The sequence below is a fragment of the Caretta caretta genome, chromosome 3 (assembly GCF_965140235.1).
Source record: "Caretta caretta isolate rCarCar2 chromosome 3, rCarCar1.hap1, whole genome shotgun sequence".
Taxonomy (NCBI): domain Eukaryota; kingdom Metazoa; phylum Chordata; order Testudines; family Cheloniidae; genus Caretta; species Caretta caretta.
This window is the reverse complement of record NC_134208.1, coordinates 69250918-69272562: the sequence shown is the minus strand read 5'-3', so window position 1 is coordinate 69272562 and position 21645 is coordinate 69250918. Positions and strand designations below refer to the sequence as shown.

The window sequence follows — 21645 nt, the reverse complement described above, 5'->3', positions numbered from 1 at the left end:
TCCTACTGTATTTTCCACTGCATGCATCTGATGAAGTGGGTTTTAGCCCACGAAAACTTATACTCAAATAAATTTGTTAGTTGCTACAAGTGCTCCATGATAAAAATGGTTGCTCTCCTTTTCTTTATTGAAACATCAAAAAAACATATGTATGAAATTGTTGAGTCGTGTCTGGGAAGGGTTTCTGTTTCAGTTTGAACTCTGTAAATCAATATACAGTAGAACCTCAGAGTTACGAAAACCTTGGGAATGGTGGACGAGGCTTTCTTCCGGCAACTCGCAGAAGTTACTAGATCGCAGCCCTGGTTCTCATGGGAGACTTCAATCACCCTGATATCTGCTGGGAGAGCAATACAGAGGTCACAGGCAATCCAGGAAGTTTTTGGAAAATGTAGGGGACAATTTCCTGGTGCAAGTGCTGGAGGAACCAACTAGGGGCTGAGCTCTTCTTGACCTGCTGCTCCCAAAGCAGGAAGAATTACTAGGGGAAGCAAAAGTGGATGGGAACCTGGGAGGTAGTGACCATGAAATGGTCGAGTTCAGGATCCCAACACAAGGAAGAAAGGAGAGCAGCAGAATACGGACCCTGGACTTCAGAAAAGCAGACTTTGACTCCCTCAGGGAACTGATGGGCAGGATCCCCTGGAAGAATAACATGAGGGTGAAAGGAGTCCAGGAGAGCTGGCTGTATTTTAAAGAATCCTTATTGAGGTTACAGGGACAAACCATCCCGATGTGTCGAAAGAATAGTAAATATGGCAGGCGACCAGCTTGGTTTAACAGTGAAATCCTTGCTGCTCTTAAATACAAAAAAGAGGCTTACAAGAAGTGGAAGCTTGGACAAATGACCAGGGAGGAGTATAAAGATATTGCTCAGGCATGCAGGAGTGAATCAGGAAGGCCAACTCACACTTAGAGTTGCAGCTAGCAAGAGATGTTAAGAGTAACCTGAAGGGTTTCTTCAGGTATGTTAGCAACAAGAAGAAAGTCAAGGAAAGTGTGGGCCCCTTACTGAATGAGGGATGCAACCTAGTGATAGAGGATGTGGAAAAAGCTAATGTACTCAATGCTTTTTTTGCCTCTGTCTTCACGAACAAGGTCAGCTCCCAGACTACTGCACTGGGCAGCACAGCATGGGGAGAAGGTGACCAGCCCTCTGTGGAGAAAGAAGTGGTTCGGGACTATTTAGAAAAGCTGGACGAGCACAAGTCCATGGGGCCGGATGGGCTGCATCCGAGAGTGCTAAAGGAGTTGGCGGATGTGATTGCAGAGCCATTGGCCATTATCTTTGAAAACTGATGGCGATCGGGGGAGGTCCCAGATGACTGGGAAAAGGCTAATGTAGTGCCCATCTTTAAAAAAGGGAAGGAGGAGGATCCTGGGAACTACAGGCCAGTCAGCCTCACCTCAGTCCCCAGAAAAATCATGGAGCAGGTCCTCAAGGAATCAATTCTGAAGCACTTAGAGGAGAGGAAAGTGATCAGGAACAGTCAGCATGGATTCACCAAGGGCAAGTCATGCCTGACTAATCTAATTGCCTTCTATGACGAGATAACTGGCTCTGTGGATGAAGGGAAAGCAGTGGACGTGTTGTTCCTTGACTTTAGCAAAGCTTTTGACATGGTCTCCCACAGTATTCTTTCCAGCAAGTTACAGAGGTATGGGCTGGATGAATGGACTATAAGGTGGATAGAAAGCTGGCTAGATTGTTGGGCTCAACGGGTAGTGATCAAAGGCTCCATGTCTAGTTGGCAGCCGGTATCAAGTGGAGTGCCCCAGGGGTCGGTCTGGGGGCCGGTTTTGTTCAATATCTTCATAAATGATCTGGAGGATGGTGTGGATTGCACCCTCAGCAAGTTTGCAGATGACACTAAACTGGGAGGAGAGGTAGATACGCTGGAGGGTAGGGATAGGATACAGAGGGCCCTAGACAAATTAGAGGATTGGGCCCAAAGAAATCTGATGAGGTTCAACAAGGACAAGTGCAGAGTCCTGCACTTAGGACGGAAGAATCCCATGCACCACTACAGACGAGGGACCGAATGGCTGGGCAGCAGTTCTGCAGAGAAGGACCTAGGGGAGACAGTGGATGAGAAGTTGGATATGAGTCAACAGTGTGCCCTTGTTGCCAAGAAGGCCAATGGCATTTTGGGATGTATAAGTAGGGGCATTGCCAGCAGATCGAGGGACGTGATCGTTCCCCTCTATTCGACATTGGTGAGGCCTCATCTGGAGTACTGTGTTCAGTTTTGGGCCCCACACTACAAGAAGGATGTGGAAAAATTGGAAAGGGTCCAGCAGAGGGCAACAAAAATGATTAGGGGTCTGGAACACATGACTTACGAGGAGAGGCTGAGGGAACTGGGGATGTTTAGTCTTCAGAAGAGAAGAATGAGGGGGGATTTGATAGCTGCTTTCAACTTCCTGAAAGGGGCTTCCAAAGAGGATGGCTCTAGACTGTTCTCAGTGGTAGCAGATGACAGAACAAGGAGTAATGGTCTCAAGTTGCAGTGGGGGAGATTTAGGTTGGATATTAGGAAAAACTTTTTCACTAGGAGGGTGGTGAAACACTGGAATGCGTTACCTAGGGAGGTGGTGGAATCTCCTTCCCGAGAAGTTTTTAAGGTCAGGCTTGACAAAGCCCTGGCTGGGATGATTTAGTCGGGGATCGGTCCTGGTTTGAGCAGGGGGTTGGACTAGATGACCTCCTGAGGTCCCTTCCAACCCTGATATTCTATGATTCTATGAATGGAGCTTGTTTATATCTGAACAAAATGTTATGGTGGTTCTTTCAAAAGATTACAACTGAACATTGACTTAATACAGCTTTGAAACTTTACTAGGCAGAAGAAAAATGCTCTTTTTAAACATCGTAATTTATATGAAACAAGCACAGAAATAGTTTCCTTACCTTATCAAATCTTTTTTTAAACTTTCCCTTTATTTTTGTAGTAGTTTACATTTAACACAGTACTGTACAGTATTTGGGTATTTTTGGTCTCTGCTTCCTGATTGTGTACTTCCAGTTCCAATTGAGGTGTATGGTTGACTGGTCAGTTTGTAACTCTGATATTTGTAACTCTGAGGTTCTACTGCATAATAAAAACAGAACAAAACATCTGGCAGTAACTGTAAGAGATCCATGCAAAATCCCTTCCACTATGTGAATTGATAATTGTTTTCTTCTAAGATTACGATATAAATTCAAAAGGATGTAATATAAAATAGGTGATAGTTCTTGGACTGTTCATGCCAAAGAAGGATTTCAATAAGAAATTACTTGGTTCTGGATGATGATGATGATGATACGAGTCTGTTATTTGTGTTGCAGTGTGTGCTAGCATCAGAATTTATTTTGCAGCATTGTTTTTAAGAGTGGATTTGAAAACTAAACATTGGATTTTCATTTGCTATAGGATATTCATATCTACCTATTTGGCTTCTATGAGCATGTCTTTGGATAGCACTGCAGTCCCTTTTGGGGAATCATACTTGTGTGTCATGAATAGACAATAGCAAGTTGCAGTAAACAGTTTACTTCCTTGTCTGTTTTAAATGTAAGACTGATATGCGCATCGATAGATTCTGAATGACAGATCAGTTAAAGTTGAAAAGGTAAACAAATAAGAGTTCAGAACAGCCAGAATCTCTGCTACTGTTCTCAACTCATAAGATAATTTTTATAACAGATTTGACCACTGTCATGCAGAATAAACAGAGCAAGTGGTTCTTACCTTACTTGCTCTTTAAAATAGAATATGAAGTATTTTGTAACAGTGTTGATTACATAATTGCTTTTGACTAAATAGCAAAGTGAACCTGTCAAATGATGATTGATATGTAGAGCTAGGATATTATTTTTTGTCATGTTTATGATTTGGCAACTTTTTCAAAATGTTTGTCTGATCAAAAGGTGCAAGTGTTCTGATGAGCAGAAGGCTATGGTATGATGTATTTCATTTTTAATGCCCCTGAATTTAATTTTTCTGAAAAACACTGAAGGATTTTGAAAACTGACTGTCCGAATCTAGAAAACTTAGTTTGTTCCTTTTTTGTTTTGTTTTTTTGTTTCTATGTTCTGTATAGGGAAAGCCTGGAAAAATATTTTCAAAGAGAAACTTTAAAAATAGCAAGAACAATAAATCTTGTCGTTTGTTTTTGCTTGAGGTCTCCTTAGGACCACAGTACTTTAGAAGCTGCTAATGGAAGAGTCAGGATTAGTGAATATTCAACAAAGATCTTTTCTGACAACTGTTTAGAAGGTGTTTGTGTGACATGTTAATCACATGAAACAAAAAATAATTTTAAGCAGCCTGATTAAAAGTTTCTTGCCCTCTCAGTTGCGTTTTTTCATTGTTGTTGGTACTTCTGCTATCATAATTCTACCAGTTGTCCTTAGCCTTAAAACAAATTACCAAAACTTTGTTTACCAAAGTCTGGCAGTAGTTTGAAGACCTCTAACCATCTCTGAAACACACAGGTTGTTCATGAAAGGGAAATTTTCAGCATTGCTGTTGAACTATCTAAACATCAGTCTTAAATAAAGTTCTATGCATTTTATTTTTAATGGTTAAAAGATTCAGTAAGATTGGTGATGGAGTTATTGATGATACAGTTCAACATATTCTGATGAAAGCCTACTGCTTTCAGACCCTGAAGTTACTGCAGGTGATTCTTGGAGACAAATATTTTTAACTGATCTTTTTTTTTCAAAAGTTTTATACAATCTTCTTTTGGTAGCACATAATCCTGAGGATGATATAAGTGTAGTTTTTAAAATTTAAATTTTTTGAAGCATTAGACCTTCGTGACAGGGTCTGGCCAGATGGCTACAGGAGAGTGATAGAAGGCAGATATTTTAGCCCCAGGTTAAGTAAGTCTCTTTTCCCTGGGTAAGGTAACAGGGAAGGTTCCAGAACAATCAGGAACTTTCTGGAAACAGTTAAGGCAGACAGGCTGATTAGAACACCTGCAGCCAATCAAGAAGCTGCTAGAATCAATTAAGGCAGGCTGATCAGGGCACCTGGGTTTAAAAAGGAGCTCACTTCGGTTTGTGGTGTGCGTGTGAGGAGCTGGGAGCAAGAGGCACTAGGAGCTGAGAGTGAGAACGCGGACTGCTGGAGAACTGAGGAGTACAAGCATTATCAGACACCAGGAGGAAGGTCCTATGGTGAGGATAAAGAAGGTTTTGGGAGGAGGCCATGGGGAAGTAGCCCAGGGAGTTGTAGCTGTCGCACAGCTGTTCCAGGAGGCACTCTAGACAGCTGCAATCCACAGGGCCCTGGGCTGGAACCCGGAGTAGAGGGTGGGCTGAGTTCCCTCCCCCCAACTCCTGATCAGACACAGGAGGAGCTGATCTGGACTGTGGGTTCATGAAAACGGCCAAGCTGAGGGCTGCCGTGAATCTCCAAGGCGAGCCAGTGTTGTAAAATCTTCCCAGAGAAGACGAAACCGGAATTGGTCCTTTTCAATATTTTTACATTTTATAAGTATTCAAAAATATTAGAGGAGGAATCATAATAGACTGTAGAACAACAAGAGTGAAGTAAGACACAATATAGAAATTAATAATGTGCAGTTAGGCTAATGATAAAGCATGCTGCTCTATAGTGGAGCAGTACAGCTAGGTCTGCTTGTATGCATCATATATATATATGAGACAGCAAACTGCCTGCATCAATATTTAGTGCTTCTGTAGAAGTAATGTATTGCTTAGGAAATAAATATGAAATAATAAAAATACACAGTTAAAAAAAGATGTTTCTGGGATAGGCACACAGCTTATTCCTTCAGGTAACTTATTTCCATCTCAACTTCATTTCAGTCTTATTCATTTTATCCACTTTAAAGTATATTCAAGAGTTATTGGTCAAGGAACTGAAATAGCACAATATGTTTGCATATACAAATGTAATGTTTTTGTGTAAAATTTTCAAAAGTGACTTTGATACTTGAGCCCACTAAATGCCTAAATCACTTTTGAAAATGTTTCCATCATATACAGGGTTTACAATTTGGTTCAATGGCTCTCAGCACCCCAACATGGAGGGACATATTCAACAAATAGTGATGGGAAACTGCAGCTCCACCACTAGACTCCTCGCTTACGGAGTACCCCAAGATTCAGTTTTCTTTCTGGACCTTTTCAACATTTACATACAACCACTAAACGAACTGTTCAGACAACATAAACTCAAGTGCCAGCAATATGCAGATGAGGCACAGCTCTACCTATTCACAACATATGACCAAACCACTACTACTAAGATGGCACAGTGCTTGGAGGAGATCAGTTCATGTATGCAGAACAGCAGCTGGCTGATGCTGAATCTAAGCAAGACAGAGGATGCTGCTGGTGAGTAGAAGAAAGCATTCTGAAGAGTGCAGTCACGAGGCAATCATCTTTTGTTGAAGCCACACATCCACAATTGGCCAATTCAGTCCATAGCTTAGAAGTGCTTCTGGATTCTTCACTGATGCTAAGCGGTCACATAGCAGCACCTGCCAGTAATGTTTTCTATCCTCTCTGGTTCGCTAGGAGATTTCGTCCTGCCTTGGCAGATGATGACCTGGCTTCGGTCATGCATACCTCTGTCACCTGTCGGTTGGATGATAGCAATGTGATATAACTGGGCACAAAACCGTTAGTATTTTGGAAGCTCAAGCTAGTACAAAACACTGCAGTGCCTCGCCTCAGCAACACAGTCTAGCATGAGCACATCGTGCCTGTCTTTCACTCTCCACACTGGCTTTTCTTAGAATTCAAATAAAGTTCAAGATCTTATCTTCAAGAGTCTCCATGGCCTTGGCCCTGGATATCTTAAAGATCCCCTAACCTTCTGGGGTGAAGACTGTGCTTGATGACTTTGTTCCTTTGGCACAATGGAATTGTACATTAAGAGTATAGCTCATCTGTGAGAGAGATGGAATTGTATTCCAAGACTGAAATGAACTTCCCCAAGAACTAAAGACCATCACAAACCTCACCACTGTCCATTTAAAGTGCAACACACATTTCTTTGACCTTGCCTTCTCTAATATGAACCTATAACAACGTGTGTTTTGTGTGTATTTTATATAATAAATAAATATCTATGAAATAAATAAATATAAAAGCAAAACAAAACATTATTGTGCACACACTTGTACCCCTGGAATGAGAAAACAAACACGTGACAGATTTTAGTCACATTGCTTAAAGCAGTACTGAAAAATGTTCATATACGCTGGTGATGAGCGCAATAGAAGAATCTATATACTAGGGATGGGCAATTGTAAGGTGGTAGAGGGCCATAAAATCCACTAAAACCCTTTGGTGGGCTTTTGTGATAGAGAAAGAAGTGGCGCTTACTGTCTGGCAAAGCTCGCCCAGCTGCTGCTGTGAGAACATGTGCCAGAGCAGCAAGTCCTGCACCAACACCACCATTGCACACAGAGTCACATATACCTGCCTGCATGTGTTCAGCTTCACAATCTCTGGGAAGGCAGATGAGCCCATGTCCCCTGACACCACCCCAACCCTGGTCCTTGCAGCCAGGGACACACTACCCCTGTTTGGCAACCCCTGGGTGCTGTCTGCCAGCGCTGTCCTGGAGCGAGCCTTCTGCAACCAGGAACTGGTGCTTCCTTCCCTTAGTCGAGCAAATGCCAGGGAGCAGCCTCTCATCCTTTGGGCATTGGGAAGAGTGACCTCTCACCCCCTTTTGTTATCCTCTACTCCATGCTGGCAGAGCCTCTTGCTCCTGACCTCACTCCAGATGCTGGCAGAGCTGCCTCCTCTTCTGTGGTTGGTAGTCCAAATAAAGACGTCTGGCAGGGTGTATGCAGTCCCCAGGCTGCCAGTTGTCCATCCCTGCCATACAGAATAGAATAGAAAAAGCAGGCTATCCTTATGAGGACCTGACCATGAGCCAGGATGCCTCTATCTGTCTCCATCTGTGTGTAATTGTTCTCCCAACTAACATTGTTGCCAGCAGTTTATCAAACTCAGTGACGCTGGAAAAATAGGAAGAGATTCCCAGGATGGCAATCAAAGGATATAATGGTTTAGTTCTGTAATAGTGTCATTTCTATGTTCGAGTGGCAGTAGCCACTTCATAGCTAAGCTTGAAGCAAGTGTCTCGCTATATAAACCTGTTAGTGGGAACTGGTGGGTGCTGAGTAGTTTTGAAAATCTGCCTATTCTTTAGGTATTTAAAGTGATGCTGTTGCCTCATAAGATCTTTTTTCCTGTCTGGCTCTAATCACTGAAAACTTTCAATGTGAATAAAAGCCTTTCTGTTCCCCTCTATTTCCCTTTCATTCTTTCCCCATACCCACTTCTCCTGTGGACTTAAGGTCGGTGGGAGGGGAGCTTTGGTAGGCTTCATAATAGCTATTGGAGAAAGGCTCTGCTCTCCAGGACCTCTCATTGCAATGTAACTTTTGGTTTATATAAATGTACAATACTATATAATTAATGCATTTCATATTAGCAGAGGCTGGGTGCGGTGGTGCGCGCCTGTAATCACAGCTACTCGGGAGGCTGAGGCTGGTGAATCGCTCAGGGGTTCTGGGCTGCAGTGCGCTATGCCGATCGGGTGTCCAGTGCCATTTACAGCCTGTTGAGCTGATGGCTGAAGGACCAGCTAGAACAACACAAATGACATGTTGTGATCGGCACTCTCTCTGTGAGGGCTGTTGGACTGATCGATCAAGGTGATATTAGCAGACACATCATCCACATGTAGATGCCCTACTGCTTCATCACATTCCACTATTAAAGAAAGAATTTATAGAATTCTTGAAATAGCTTGATGCTTGCTAGCACTATATGCCTTTTAAAATAATCTCTACACATTTAATAAATATATGAAATCAACAGTATACAGCCAAGAGCATATATCATTACAGAACAAGAGTAAGGGGCAAAAGGTTAAGTTTGGGCAGGCATTGCAAGTTGGGTTGGGTGATGATGATTAAGGATGGTTTATATGGCAATGGAGAATTGGCTAGATCACTTAATTATTAATTTCCAGACATTTTAACCTTTTTTTTTTAAAGTAATACTTTTGTAAAGAACGTGCAATATAGTTTTTGTGTACTACCTGAACTTTGCTGAAATACTCTGAACCTTAATTTATTTGTAACAGTGCTTTTTGTTTGCAAAATGATGCCGATCACTGTTATGTGTAAGAATGGCCATTAACTCTTTAGCAGGATGTATTAAACTCATTTGGTGGAGATGGCTGGATTCCATTTTTAAGTATGGTCAGTGGGTTGGAGTATAAATTGTGGATTATATATACTATCTTTAATCTACAACAGAATTTACTGATGTGAATATGACGTTTGCACAGAGATCATAAGAATGGCCAGATGTACAGGGTCAGACCAATGGTCCATCTAGCCAAGTATTGTCTTCTGAAAATGGTCAGTGCCAGACGAAGAGGGAGTGAACATAACAGGCAACTCCAAGTGATCCATCCTTTTGTTGTCCAGTCTCAGCTTTTGGCAAGTGAAGATTTAGGGACACCCAGAGCATTGCTTTGTGTCCCTGGCCATCTTGGCTAATAGCTATTGATGGAACTGTTTTCCATGAACGTATCTAATTTTTTTTTTAACCCAGTTAGATTTTTCGCCTTCAGAACGTCCCATGGTAATGAGTTCCACAGGTGACTATGCATTGTGTGAAGTACTTCCTTGTGTTTGTTTTAAGTCTGCTGCCTATTAATTTCATTGCTGACATCTGGTTCTTGTGTTGTGTGAAGGGGTAAATAAGACTTCTTCTCTATACCAGTCATAACTGTATAGACCTCCATCATAGCCTCCCCATAGTCATCTATTTTCTAAACTTGAATAATCCCAGTAATCTTTTTAGTCTCTCCTCGTATGGAAGCTGTTCCATACCCCTAATCATTTTTGTTTCTCTTGTCTGTACCTTTTCTAATTCTAATATTTATTTTCTGAGATGGGGCAACTGGAACTGTCTGCAGTATTCAACATGTGGGCTTACCATAGCTTTATATAGTGGCATTATGATATTTTCTGTTTATCTAGCCTTTTCCTAACAGTTTCTAACATTATACTAATATTAATTTTTATTATGATAACATTTTATTAGCGTTTTTGACCTCCACTGCACAGTGAGAGGATGTTTTCAGAGAACTATCCACCATGACCCCAAGATTTCTTTCTTGAGTGGTAGCAGCTGATTTAGACCCCCTCCTTTTCATGTGTGTGGTTGGAATTATTTTTTCCAATGTGCATTGCTTTGCATTTATCAACATTGAGTTCATCTGTCATTTTGTTCTGTTTAGTGTGATCTCTTTGTAACTGTTTGCAGTCAGCTTTGGACTTAATTTTCTTGAGTAATTTTGTATCGTCTGCAAACTTTGCAACACCAGATTTTCCCCTAGAAATGTGCGTCTTTTTCTACCCAGCCCTCTCTTGGACAACACAAGCTCATAAAAAGTCCATCATTTTATTAATAGAAAATGATATGCACAAATCCTGTTAACTCAAATGGAGTTTCCCAAACACTTCAATACAAGCACACTGGTTTAGATAAAAGAATAAAACAAGTTAATTAATGACCAAAAGATAGATTTTAACTGATTACAAGTAATGAGGCATAAAAGTCAGAATTGGTTACAAAGAAATAACAGGTAAAACGCAACAAATACCTAATTTATCTAAATTAATTCAGATCAAAAGTCTCTCTCACTATATGCTTCTTCATCAGTCTTACTGGCTGAATTCCTTTCAGACAGGATTCTTCCCTCAGTCCAAAGCTGTTTCTTTGTTCCTCAGGTGTTGTGGCTGCTGTGGGTAGTGAGGAAGGGAAGACTACCTTGGTGCATCTGTTCCCCATTCTTATACCTTTTCCTTTTTGAGAATCATCTCCAGCTGGGGTTCAGGATACAGGAAGTCTGTGGGGATGGGCATTTCCAGCTGTTTCTTTGCCAATATGTAAATTTCTCTCTCTCACCCTTTTTCCTGCCAAACAATGGCCATCTAACCAGGTGATGATCCATTTGATTTCATTGTGTCAGTTTGCCTTTTGTCTCTGAGGAACTGGTTTGTGGCTGCTTCCTCAAATTCCACACAGTAGAATCTTATAACTTTATATACAGTGTTGCCACACATATTTTAGCAGGACAATAAAGATCAGTAAAACATGAGTTTTCAAATGATACCTTAGAAAGCATAGTTTGTACAACATTTATCATTGTCTTGAAATAGGGGTGGACATAAAAATACAGACTGTCACAGACATATAAACACATTAAGCAGAACATATGTTTGATTTCCCCCATGCTCTGTAGTCTATCATTTTATATACCAACCAATTTAATTTAACTTTTTTAAAGTGTTGCACTAATTCTCTTATGGGAAAGATGGCAAAAAATCCTTTTTGATGAAAATACATTTTTAATAAGGATGACCTCAGGTTTTTTGATTACATGAGCGCGCGCTCTCTCTCTATATATATATTGTGTGTGTATATACACACACACCACTATATATATATATATATATATATAATGTGTTAAATGATGCTTGGATGCATAAACAGGGGACTCTCGAGTAGGATTAGGAAGGTTATATTACCTCTGCATTTGACACTGATATACTCACTATTGGAATATGGTGTCCAATTCTGGTGTCCGTACTGCAAGAAGAATGTTGATTGTAGGATTGGAAAACATGCCTTATAGGGATAGGCTCAAGGAACACAATCTGTTTAGCTTAACAGAGAAAAGGTTAAGAGGAGAATTGATCATGCTCTATAAGTACCTACATGGGGAACAAATATTTGATAATGGGCTCTTCAGTCTAGCAGACAAAAGGTATAACAAGATCCAAATGGCTAGAAGTTGTAGCTAGACAAATTCAGACTGGATGTAAGGTCGACATTTTTAACGGAGAGGGTAATTAACCAATGGAACTAGCGAATTCTCCCTCACTGGCAATTTTTAAATCAAGATTGGGTATTTTTCTGAAATATGTGCTCTAATTCAAGCAGAAATCATATTGGGAAAGATTGATGGCCTGTGTTATGCTGGAGGTCAGAATATAGTGGTCCCTTCTGGCTTTAGCATCTATGAAAGTTATATGGGTAGTCTTGGAAGAATTAGATTTTTATCGGTAAATGTCGATAAGGGTATTTCACCTTACACTCACAAACCAATGAAAATATTTCCTATGATACTCTGCCTATCTGTAAATTTTGATTAAGAAAAATGCTGCTTGAGAACTTATTAGTTTGATTTAAGGCTATATACTTTATATATTTTAACGTGATGTTCACACGTTGTGTTTTAAAAGATTATAAAGCTTTAACTTTTTCAATAATTAAATAATTGTCTGACCATCCATAATTGTCCACAACTGTGAAAATTTAAATCCATCAACATCAGAAAAAAGTGTTTAAAATAAACATAAATATCATCCACAGAAGTTAAAAAAGAAAATTCAAATTCTGCCAAGTCTGGGAATCTCTACATCTAATTAACTTTCTTTTAATGGACATGGCATCTCTTAAACAGTGTTCCTACATTTTGAGTCACTTTTTTATTTTTCATTTAAATCATTTTCCTTTTAAGTATCTTTAGTTGAAGGTTTTAGTGCAAGGGTTCTCAAACTTTTTCTTAGTGTGAACTACATCTTAATAGAAATCATACTAGAAGTAGACCACCTCCTCTCCTATTCATGTTTGGATGAACCACCTATCCTACTTGTGGTCATGTAATATCCTTGTGGCAACTACAGCAATTGCTTACATGGAAAAGTAATTTTAGGAAAGTATTTAATGTATTTTTAATTGTCTTAATGCAATTTTGCAGCCAGGATCAAGGTGAGCCAGCACCATGTGACCTGCCAGTTACCTGTGGACCATGAGCAGTCCATGGACAACAGTTAGGAAACCTCTGTTTATTAGTGAGTTTAAAACAAAGCAGCCAATTTTGCATTCACAGTTTCCTTGCTGTTCATTATAATCGCTTGGCTGTAGTCGTTTTCTTTCATCCATCCATCTAGAATGGCTACAATGCAAATCTAAAAAGGGCCTAGAATCACTTTTATATGAATGTGATCACAATATCTGATTAAAACACTAATCTTCGTATTCCTAGTTCTATATCTGAAAGAAAGTGATTTGGTGTTTGAGTCAGGCACCAAGGTTACAGGGGTAGATTGACTATTGTCTCCTTTGGTAGGTGTGCCTCAACTTCAAACCTGATGGATCTATCTTGATGTTCCAGTCTTGGAGCTTCAGGGAACTAGTGGTCTTCTAGACATTCTTGTGGGATAAATGGGTTCTTCTATCTGAACACTTGGTAGAATTTTATAGTAATCTTTGTCTTCCACTATGAATATAATGGCTCCTAAATAGTCGGTCTGCTGGGTTTGTCTCCATAGGTCACTACAGTGCGCAAATGATCTTTAACAGATTAAATGCTGAGGGGAGTCTTATTAAGTTAAGTCTGAACAACTGTGACTTTTTGTTTGTTTGTTTAAGATTACATGCCATATCTGGGAGGCTCAAAAAGCCCCAAAAGTTCTTCACCACTACTACATTTTCTGTGCAGTCTTCCATAACCCAACTCTTCTGAGTGATTGACAACATGGTAAATCCTTGGGTGTTTTCACTGTGAAGAAATTTCATTTTACTTTGCAATCATAACAGCCAAGATTCATTCTGAATGGTCTACTGTCATGGAAACACAACAGCGTCTCAGAGGCAAACATGAAATCATCTCTGATTAAATTTAAGTCAGTATGGCTTATTAAGTTTCTGGGGGTTCTGGCTTTGTGGTAAATCAGTGAGTTGGACCGTGGTACTTAGTGGTTGGTGCAGGCCATTGGGTAAGTCCATTGTTGGTTGAAATTTTCAGTGTTTCCCTATCAAGAGTGAGGATGGGAAAGGATACCAGTAGCTCTTAAAGAAGCTAGTAGTATCACGAGTCCTGTTCAACATATATTGAGACCACAAAATGGGCAGAGGAGGAGACACATGGACTGCGGTGTTGGAGTATTCAGTACTCTGATGACATTCATCTCTACCCTCAGCCATGTTGGACTTGGCTTCTGTTGACTAAGTATTAGATTACTGTAATGCCCTTTACATGGGGCTACTCCTTGAAGCCATTTGGAAAGTGAAGCTAGCACAGAATACCATTTAGTCAGTGCTCCAGGGCTTGCATTAGCTTCCAAAAAGTTTCTAGAATTCAGTAGTGGAGTTAACCAATAAACCTGTAAATGGTTTGGAATCTCATTACCTGAGATGTTACTTCTGTGTACCACACTGGTTGAAGCTGCAATTAGTGGAGGTGCTCAAACTGGAGCTTTTTTGTTTTGAGAAGGAGGGAGGTGCTGGCCAGCCCCACACTGAGGGTATGTCTACACTACGAAATTAGGTCGAATTTATAGAAGTCGGTTTTTTAGAAATCGGTTTTATATATTCTGTGTCCCCCCACAGAAAATGCTCTGAGTGCATTAAGTGCATTAACTCGGCGGAGTGCTTCCACAGTACCGAGGCTAGAGTCAACTTCTGGAGCGTTGCACTGTGGGTAGCTATCCCACAGTTCCCACAGTCTCCGCTGCCCGTTGGAATTCTGGGTTGAGATCCGAATGCCTGATGGGGCTAAAACATTGTCGCAGGTGGTTCTGGGTACATATCGTCAGGCCCCCGTTCCCTCCCTCCCTCCCTCCCCCCGTGAAAGCAAGGGCGGACAATCGTTTTGTACCTTTTTTCCTGAGTTACCTGTGCAGATGCCATACCACGGCAAGCATGGAGCCCGCTCAGCTCACTGTCACCGTATGTCTCCTGGGTGCTGGCAGATGCGGTACTGCATTGCTACACAGCAGCAGGAACCCATTGCCTTGTGGCAGCAGACGGTGCAATAGGACCGGTAGCCGTCATCCTCATGTCCGAGGTGCTCCTGGTCGCCTGTGTGAGGTCGATCAGGAGCGCCTGGGCAGACATGGGCACAGGGACTAAATTTGGAGTGACTTGATCAAGTCATTCTCTTTAGTCCTGCAGTCAGTCCTATTGAACCATCTTATGGTGAGCAGGCAGGTGATACGGATTGCTAGCAGTCCTATTGCATCATCTTCTGCCGGGCAGGCAAGAGATGAGAATGGCTAGCAGTCCTATTGTACCATCTTCTGCCGAGCAGCCATGAGATGTGGATGGCATGTAGTCCTTCTGCACCGTCTGCTGCCAGCCAAAGATCTAAAAGATAGGTGGAGTGTATCAAAACAAGAAATAGACCAGATTTGTTTTATACTCATTTGCAAATCCCCCCCGCCCCCTGTCTAGGGGACTCATTCCTCTAGGTCACACTGCAGTCACTCACAGAAAAGGTGCAGCGAGGTAAATCTAGCCATGTATCAATCAGAGGCCAGACTAACCTCCTTGTTCCAATAAGAACAATAACTTAGGTGCACCATTTCTTATTGAAACCCTCCGTGAAGTCCTGCCTGAAATACTTCTTGATGTAAAGCCACCCCCTTTGTTGATTTTAGCTCCCTGTAAGCCAACCCTGTAAGCCGTGTCGTCAGTCACCCCTCCCTACGTCAGAGCAACGGCAAACAATTGTGCATCTGAGTTGAGAGTGCTGTCCAGAGCAGTCACAATGGAGCACTCTGGGATAGCTCCCGGAGGCCAATACCGTCGAATTGTGTCCACAGTACCCCAAATTCGACCCGGCAAGGCCGATTTAAGCGCTAATCCACTTGTCAGGGGTGGAGTAAATAAATCAATTTTAAGAGCCCTTTAAGTTGAAATAAAGGGCTTCATCATGTGGACGGGTGCAGGTTTACATTGATTTAACGCTGCTAAATTCGACCTAAAGTCCTAGTGTAGACCAGGGCTGAAAGAGATTCTCTATTTTGGAACTTGCTCCTCTAACTCGGTCTGCTGTTGTCACAATTTGTTTTCTTGGCATGCTGCAAATCCCATCTTTATCCTCCAGTAATGGTGAGTGAGTGGGCTGAGGACTGGAGGGTCTGTTTTTAATCTTCTTATTAGCTGGTGAATATTCATGTATGTTGAGATGGGAAGAGCAGTCCTTTACACTGTATTGTGAAATTTAATTTATGAAATGAGTGCTCATAGCACTAGGTGGGCGTGTGCAGCGGTTTTCATATGTATAAAGAAATAAGTTTCAGTGCTCTGTATAGCTCTTGGTAACAATTTAAAGCATTTCCTCACATAGCTCTGTGCCATTGCAACTCAGTACAGACCTGAAACAGCCCCTCCTAATCGTTTTCTCTTGAGCACAGAATGCTAGTTATGCTAAACTGTAATAGTTTCTTGTATTCAAAATATTGAAAGAAAAGATTTACATAAACTACATATGAAGCTGTGCGTTTCCCCTGCAAGACTTTAGGGCAGAATCTTTGGAAGAGACTGCTTCTGTGTCATCTTAAACTGTCTGGGAAAAGGGTTCTTTGGGGATGCTTATTACTTGCTTTGTCCTTCTGACAGCAGAGGTCCTCTGGGTGTGGCTTGCAGCTGTTTACTAGGGCTAGTGACTTTTAGGAAAGGCTACTGGAAGATGACTTGTCCCTTGAGAACCAGGAATCTTGAATTATGAAAAATATTGAGGTTTTATGAAGGCGTGTCTAAGTTCAATAGAGTTGAAAATTTTCCAAATACGAAAGCTCATTTTGAATCTCTTTAAAACTTTCATTTTAAACGTTAATTTGACGTGGATGGTTGAAATCGCAAAAGGTTTTATACTGATAAGGTTTTTCCATATGGCTTGCTGTGAAGGTAACTGGAATATAGACTGAAGGAACAGTTACTAAAAGAAGATCTGTACATGTCCCTCTAAATTAAGGAATCTGCCATTTGTACCATAGAATACAATATTTAGTGCTCTAGGGTAGTCTATCAGAACTAATACATTAACGGTAGAGGATTTAAGCACTTGCAGTTGAGCTGCAATCACAAAACTAATTTCTCAAGATAGTAAGCACCCCCTTCCCCCACCCCGCAGGTTTAAGTACTTCGGGGGGGGGGTACTGTCTCTGACTGCTTTTGTTACAGTGCTTGCCATAAAGGGGCCCCAATACTGACTGGGATTTTGTGTGTTACTGCAATGCAAATAATAAATAATGGACCAGAACAGTAGCTGTTGTATATAGCATAGTTCTCTTAATGTCAATGGAGCTATGCCAATTTACACTGGCTGGGGATCTGGTCCAGAGTTTTTACAGCCATCTGATAAGATAACCATTTTTTTTCTGGTTTTTGTTTGAGTCACAAAGTTTCATACTTATAGGCCCCAGACCTCTGTTGTGTTGTAATATCTATTCAACAGTCAGTCATCTTTATAGATAAAAATTGCTTATTTATGACTTTAACCTATATAAGCTAAATGTTAGGTATTGAAATATCTCTGTAGTTATTTGAGGTTAAAAAGGCACTTTTCTAAAGTAATGATCATTATATGATTACCTATAAAACTTCCCATTTTAATGCATTTTTATAGCTTCATTCTGTTGAGTACATTTGATTAAACTAATAAGGCAGTTACAATTAACATATCTGTTACAAATTTAGAGGAGATAGTTCAAAGTATAATGTCATCTTTAATGTTTTCGTTGCAGGTATATGATGATGATTGACGGCAAGAATGAAGTTTATATGATTGACAGAGATAACTCAGTGTTTCATGTATCTAACCTGGAGTTTCCATTTCGTAAAGATCTTCGCACACATTTAACAAATACTCTGTTGGATGGGGTAAGGTGCATAATGTTTATTACAATGCTATTCTTCTGTGTTCAGCAAGTAAGCCAGATCTGCAGTCCTGGGGGATAGTGAATGTTAGAATCACAAGAGTAATGTATTCAATATCTAGTAGAGAGTGATGATCACATTTTCCATACATCATTTCTTACCAGTCCATCCATAGAGTAGCAATACTGACTGCTCAGCAGGGGCTGAAATCAAGGTGTTGAATGGCAGCCTCTGAAAAAGAGGAGGTGGAAAGCAAAAAGGAATAAAACATGACGTGAATCTTTATATCTGTCTCCTTCGACGTTGGAAACATTGCAAGTGAATTGAATTATCTTCTACATCTTTTTCAGGACTCGCTTGCTAACCTTTAAATGAACTCGTGTTGAAAGGAGCCCTTTGTTGTTTGTTCTTCCACCTTCATTTTTCAGCTAATTTTAATTATTGTCTTGTGGTTTATGTGCTGTTTTCACCCTCTGTGTTAAAGTTTATCTATTTATCTCTGACTAAAATATTGCCAAACTATCAGGCCCATTTAAGTTCATGTAAATTTTCAGCACTTGTTGAAGTTTTTAAACTGACAGATTATCTGGAAGTTGAGTTTATAAAATACCTGTAATTGTTCAGTAATTCAGTCCAGTCTTTTAAACTGAATATTGCTTGCCAGAGTTGTTAAGAGGAGAGAGGTGAGGAGAGAGCAACTCCTCTTCACTTCTCTTTTTGGGGAGAAAATGGCTGCATTGGCTAGCAGGTCCTGGGAGGGTTGGAATATGCCCAAGGAGAGGGGAATGATAGTGACATCATTGACTGTCACCTGGAAGCCTCCCTCATGGGTCTGCTCTTACAACTATCAGGGTGACCAAAGGTAGGGGGTTCTGCCTTTTGCCCCCTGGATTTTTTCTTGAAAAGAAGACTCTGCTACTGCTGCCGCTGCCATTTCCACTTCCTCTGCCTCCTGGTGCTTGTGCTCCCTCCTGTTGTGGTCTGTATGTACCATCCTTTGGGCTTGCCACATTTAGGAATCATTCTCTTCCCTCTCCTTAATGAGCTACTCCACCTAAAGAAGGTTACAAACCAAGCTGCCATCTTGAGAGGGGGTTGTTTAAAGGAGCTCTGTGCCCTATGAGCAGCAGTGGGAGGCAGAGCAGCAGGCATCTAACTACAGAGACAAAGCTCCTGCACCCCCTTGCAGAGCAGAAAGCAGGGAGCACCAGGAAAACACAAGTACACAGCTGAGGAGCTCTCGGACCAGAGGCTGGTGCAGGAGGGTAGTGTACCTTTGTAAAGGTGGGAACTGCTGCAGCCAAGGAATCTGTAAATCACTGGAGGTAATTGGGACCCCTGGTACGCCATACAGCTGCTCTTTTTGTCCTTCCACTCCTTTCCCCGGAAGCTTAAGAGAAGTAAGGCTCTCTCAAGGCTCAAAAACTGCAACCAGTCTTTGTTCACTGCCACTCATCCATAACTCACATAGTGCTTATGGTTGCCATTTTGTTGAGGTTTCTGCAGCTGTTCTGTAGCCTCTCAGTAAGGCTGTGTATTGTCAGCATAGTTCAGACAGTTTTTCTGGTGACGTGCTGAGTATCTTTCTAAAACAAATGGCTGAGTAGGGAACCAGAAGTGGTTATATTGCTCAGCATTCCTTACTTTCTCCCATTGAATGGACTAGCCCTCCTACCTTTCTGTCCTTATCCACAGAGGTAGTAACCCCAAACTCAGAATGCCACAGTTACCTCATGCTTCCTCAGGGATCTCACAGTTGGGTTTGCACCAATAGTGGGTCTCCTGTCACTTACCCAAGTGTCAGATTTTGTCTTGAAAACTTCCTTGGCATGCCACCAAAAGAAATCTCTGAATTACACTGACAATGGGCAGCCTGAGTGAGTGGCTCCAGCGCAGCTGCAGAGACTCCAGAAAAATGGTGACCACAGTGACACTGTGGGCAGTGGGTGAATGGCAGTGGACAAAGATTGGCTGCAGCTTATGGACCCTGAAAGAGCTTAATGGTACAGTGACTTTCCCGGCCAGCAGGGATGTTTTCAGACAGCTATGCCAATGAGAATGCTATCAAAATGAAGATGTAGATGGGTGAATTTGTGGATGGCGTCACTCTCCTATATATAGAACTGTTCTTATTGTTACCCATGGATGTTGTGCAGCATGAAACCCTGACACCTCCATAAAAACTGGAGTGACCAGAGCTACAGACAATTGGCTGTCTGCTTTCAGGACCTATGAATACCTTGGATGTGAAAGGTAGACTAAGCAATGTCTAGTCTTATTAAAATATAAGTGTCGTATACAATTTAATGTGTAGTTATGGGGATGCATAGACTCTCTGATGTTGTTTGTATTACTGTATAGCCTCCTAGGTGCTAGTCATAGGCCAGGAACTCCACTGGGAGAGGCATTGTATGGACACAGAACAAAAAGCCAATACCTGCCCCAAAGAGTTTAAAGCAAGAGATGACAAATGGATAAAGACAGATGAGCAAGTACAAGGAGACAATGAGACCGTATTGGTCAGCATGTTAAGCAGTGATCTCAGCACAACAGCAGCATAACTGTTGTCAAGTTTTTTGTAGGTATCGTAGAAAAGGAGAACTTTAAGGAGAGTTTGAAGGTGGAATATGATTAGTTTTGTGAATGTTTACAGAGGGTGTCCCCCCAAGCGTGAGAGGTAGCATGGCACACTGTTGCCAGGGCAAGAAGCCTATACGGCTTCAGTCTTTCTAGATCTGATCTCAGAGAATTCAGCACCCCCATTCATCGTGCACTTCTCGCAGCAAGTCCGTCTGAGCGGGGCTCCTGGGGAAGCCAAAGGGCCCTACACCCCAACTCTGCAGTCAGCCGTGACTCAGCCAGAGTGTAAAATGGAAGTTTTTTTAGTTGACAGGTACACAGCGTAGAACAGAACTTGTTAGCACAGAAATCAATTACTTTCAGCCACATTCATCTTGGGGGAACCGTGGGTCAGACACCCTAGACTCCCTCCTCTTCAAGTCACCCACAGCAGATTGAGCTGGACCCCTTTGCTTGGCCTCCGACACACCCATTGCTCCTCCCCAGGTTTTATCTGCTTCCCAGGCAAAATGTCACCTGATCTCATTCCCCCTCCTGCTTCTCAAGTTATGAAGGGCATCAGCCATAGCTTACGTTCAGGCAGCTGGGCAGCTTCATCTGCCCCTATGGGTCTCAGCAAAAGTCACACTCCCTTATTCCCATCACCGAGGCATTGGTACAGTACACAAGGAAACTGAGGCACACAGTATTAATACAGGACAGTAAGACTCACATGCAGCATAACAAGGGGGAAAACCCCACTTCGTCACAAAGATGATGCCTAGTTTACAGGTCTGAGTGATAGGCAGGAGGGTGGTGATTTCAGTGATAGAAAAAAGAGGTAGCAGAGAAGATTTGGAGGGGAAGATTAAGAGCTCTGTTTTAGACATGTTGAGCTTGAGCTGACAGGTAGACATCCATGAGGATATGATGGAAAGTCAGTTGCAGATTTTTGTTTCGAAAGGAGGAGACAGGTTAAAGTACAGGTAGATCTGTAAGTTATCAGCATAGAAATGGTAGTTTTATTTGTGTTTTCAGATGAGAGTAGCCAGACATAAGTTATAAAGGGAGAAGAGAAGGGGGAGAAGGACACAGTCCTGTGGTGCCCCTATAAAAAGATGGATGGAGGAATGAGACGTGCCAAAGGACACGCTGAAGGAAGAAGAGTATTAGTAGGAGGAAAGAATCACAGAGGTCATGGGTAGATCAGATTTCAAGAGGAGGAGCCTGGATGACAGTGTTGAAGGAAGCTGAGGATGAAGTACTGGTTCTGAACTTTGCCTAAAATGAGGTTGTTAGAGACTTTGGCGAGAGCTATTTCAGTTGAGGGTAAGGCATGGAAGCCTGATTTG

At 41.6% G+C, this 21645-nt stretch overlaps 1 protein-coding gene across 4 annotated transcripts in view; it reads left to right on the top strand.

Annotated features, from left to right (window-relative positions):
* RNGTT (RNA guanylyltransferase and 5'-phosphatase) overlaps positions 1–21645 on the top strand; it is a 451332-nt gene that overhangs the window by 113364 nt on the left and 316323 nt on the right. For all 4 annotated transcript variants that reach the window (XM_075126571.1, XM_048845050.2, XM_048845051.2 and 1 more), the window contains exon 9: positions 17602–17737. In XM_075126571.1, the coding sequence (XP_074982672.1) occupies positions 17602–17737 (136 nt within the window). The remainder of the gene's footprint in view (positions 1–17601; positions 17738–21645) is intronic.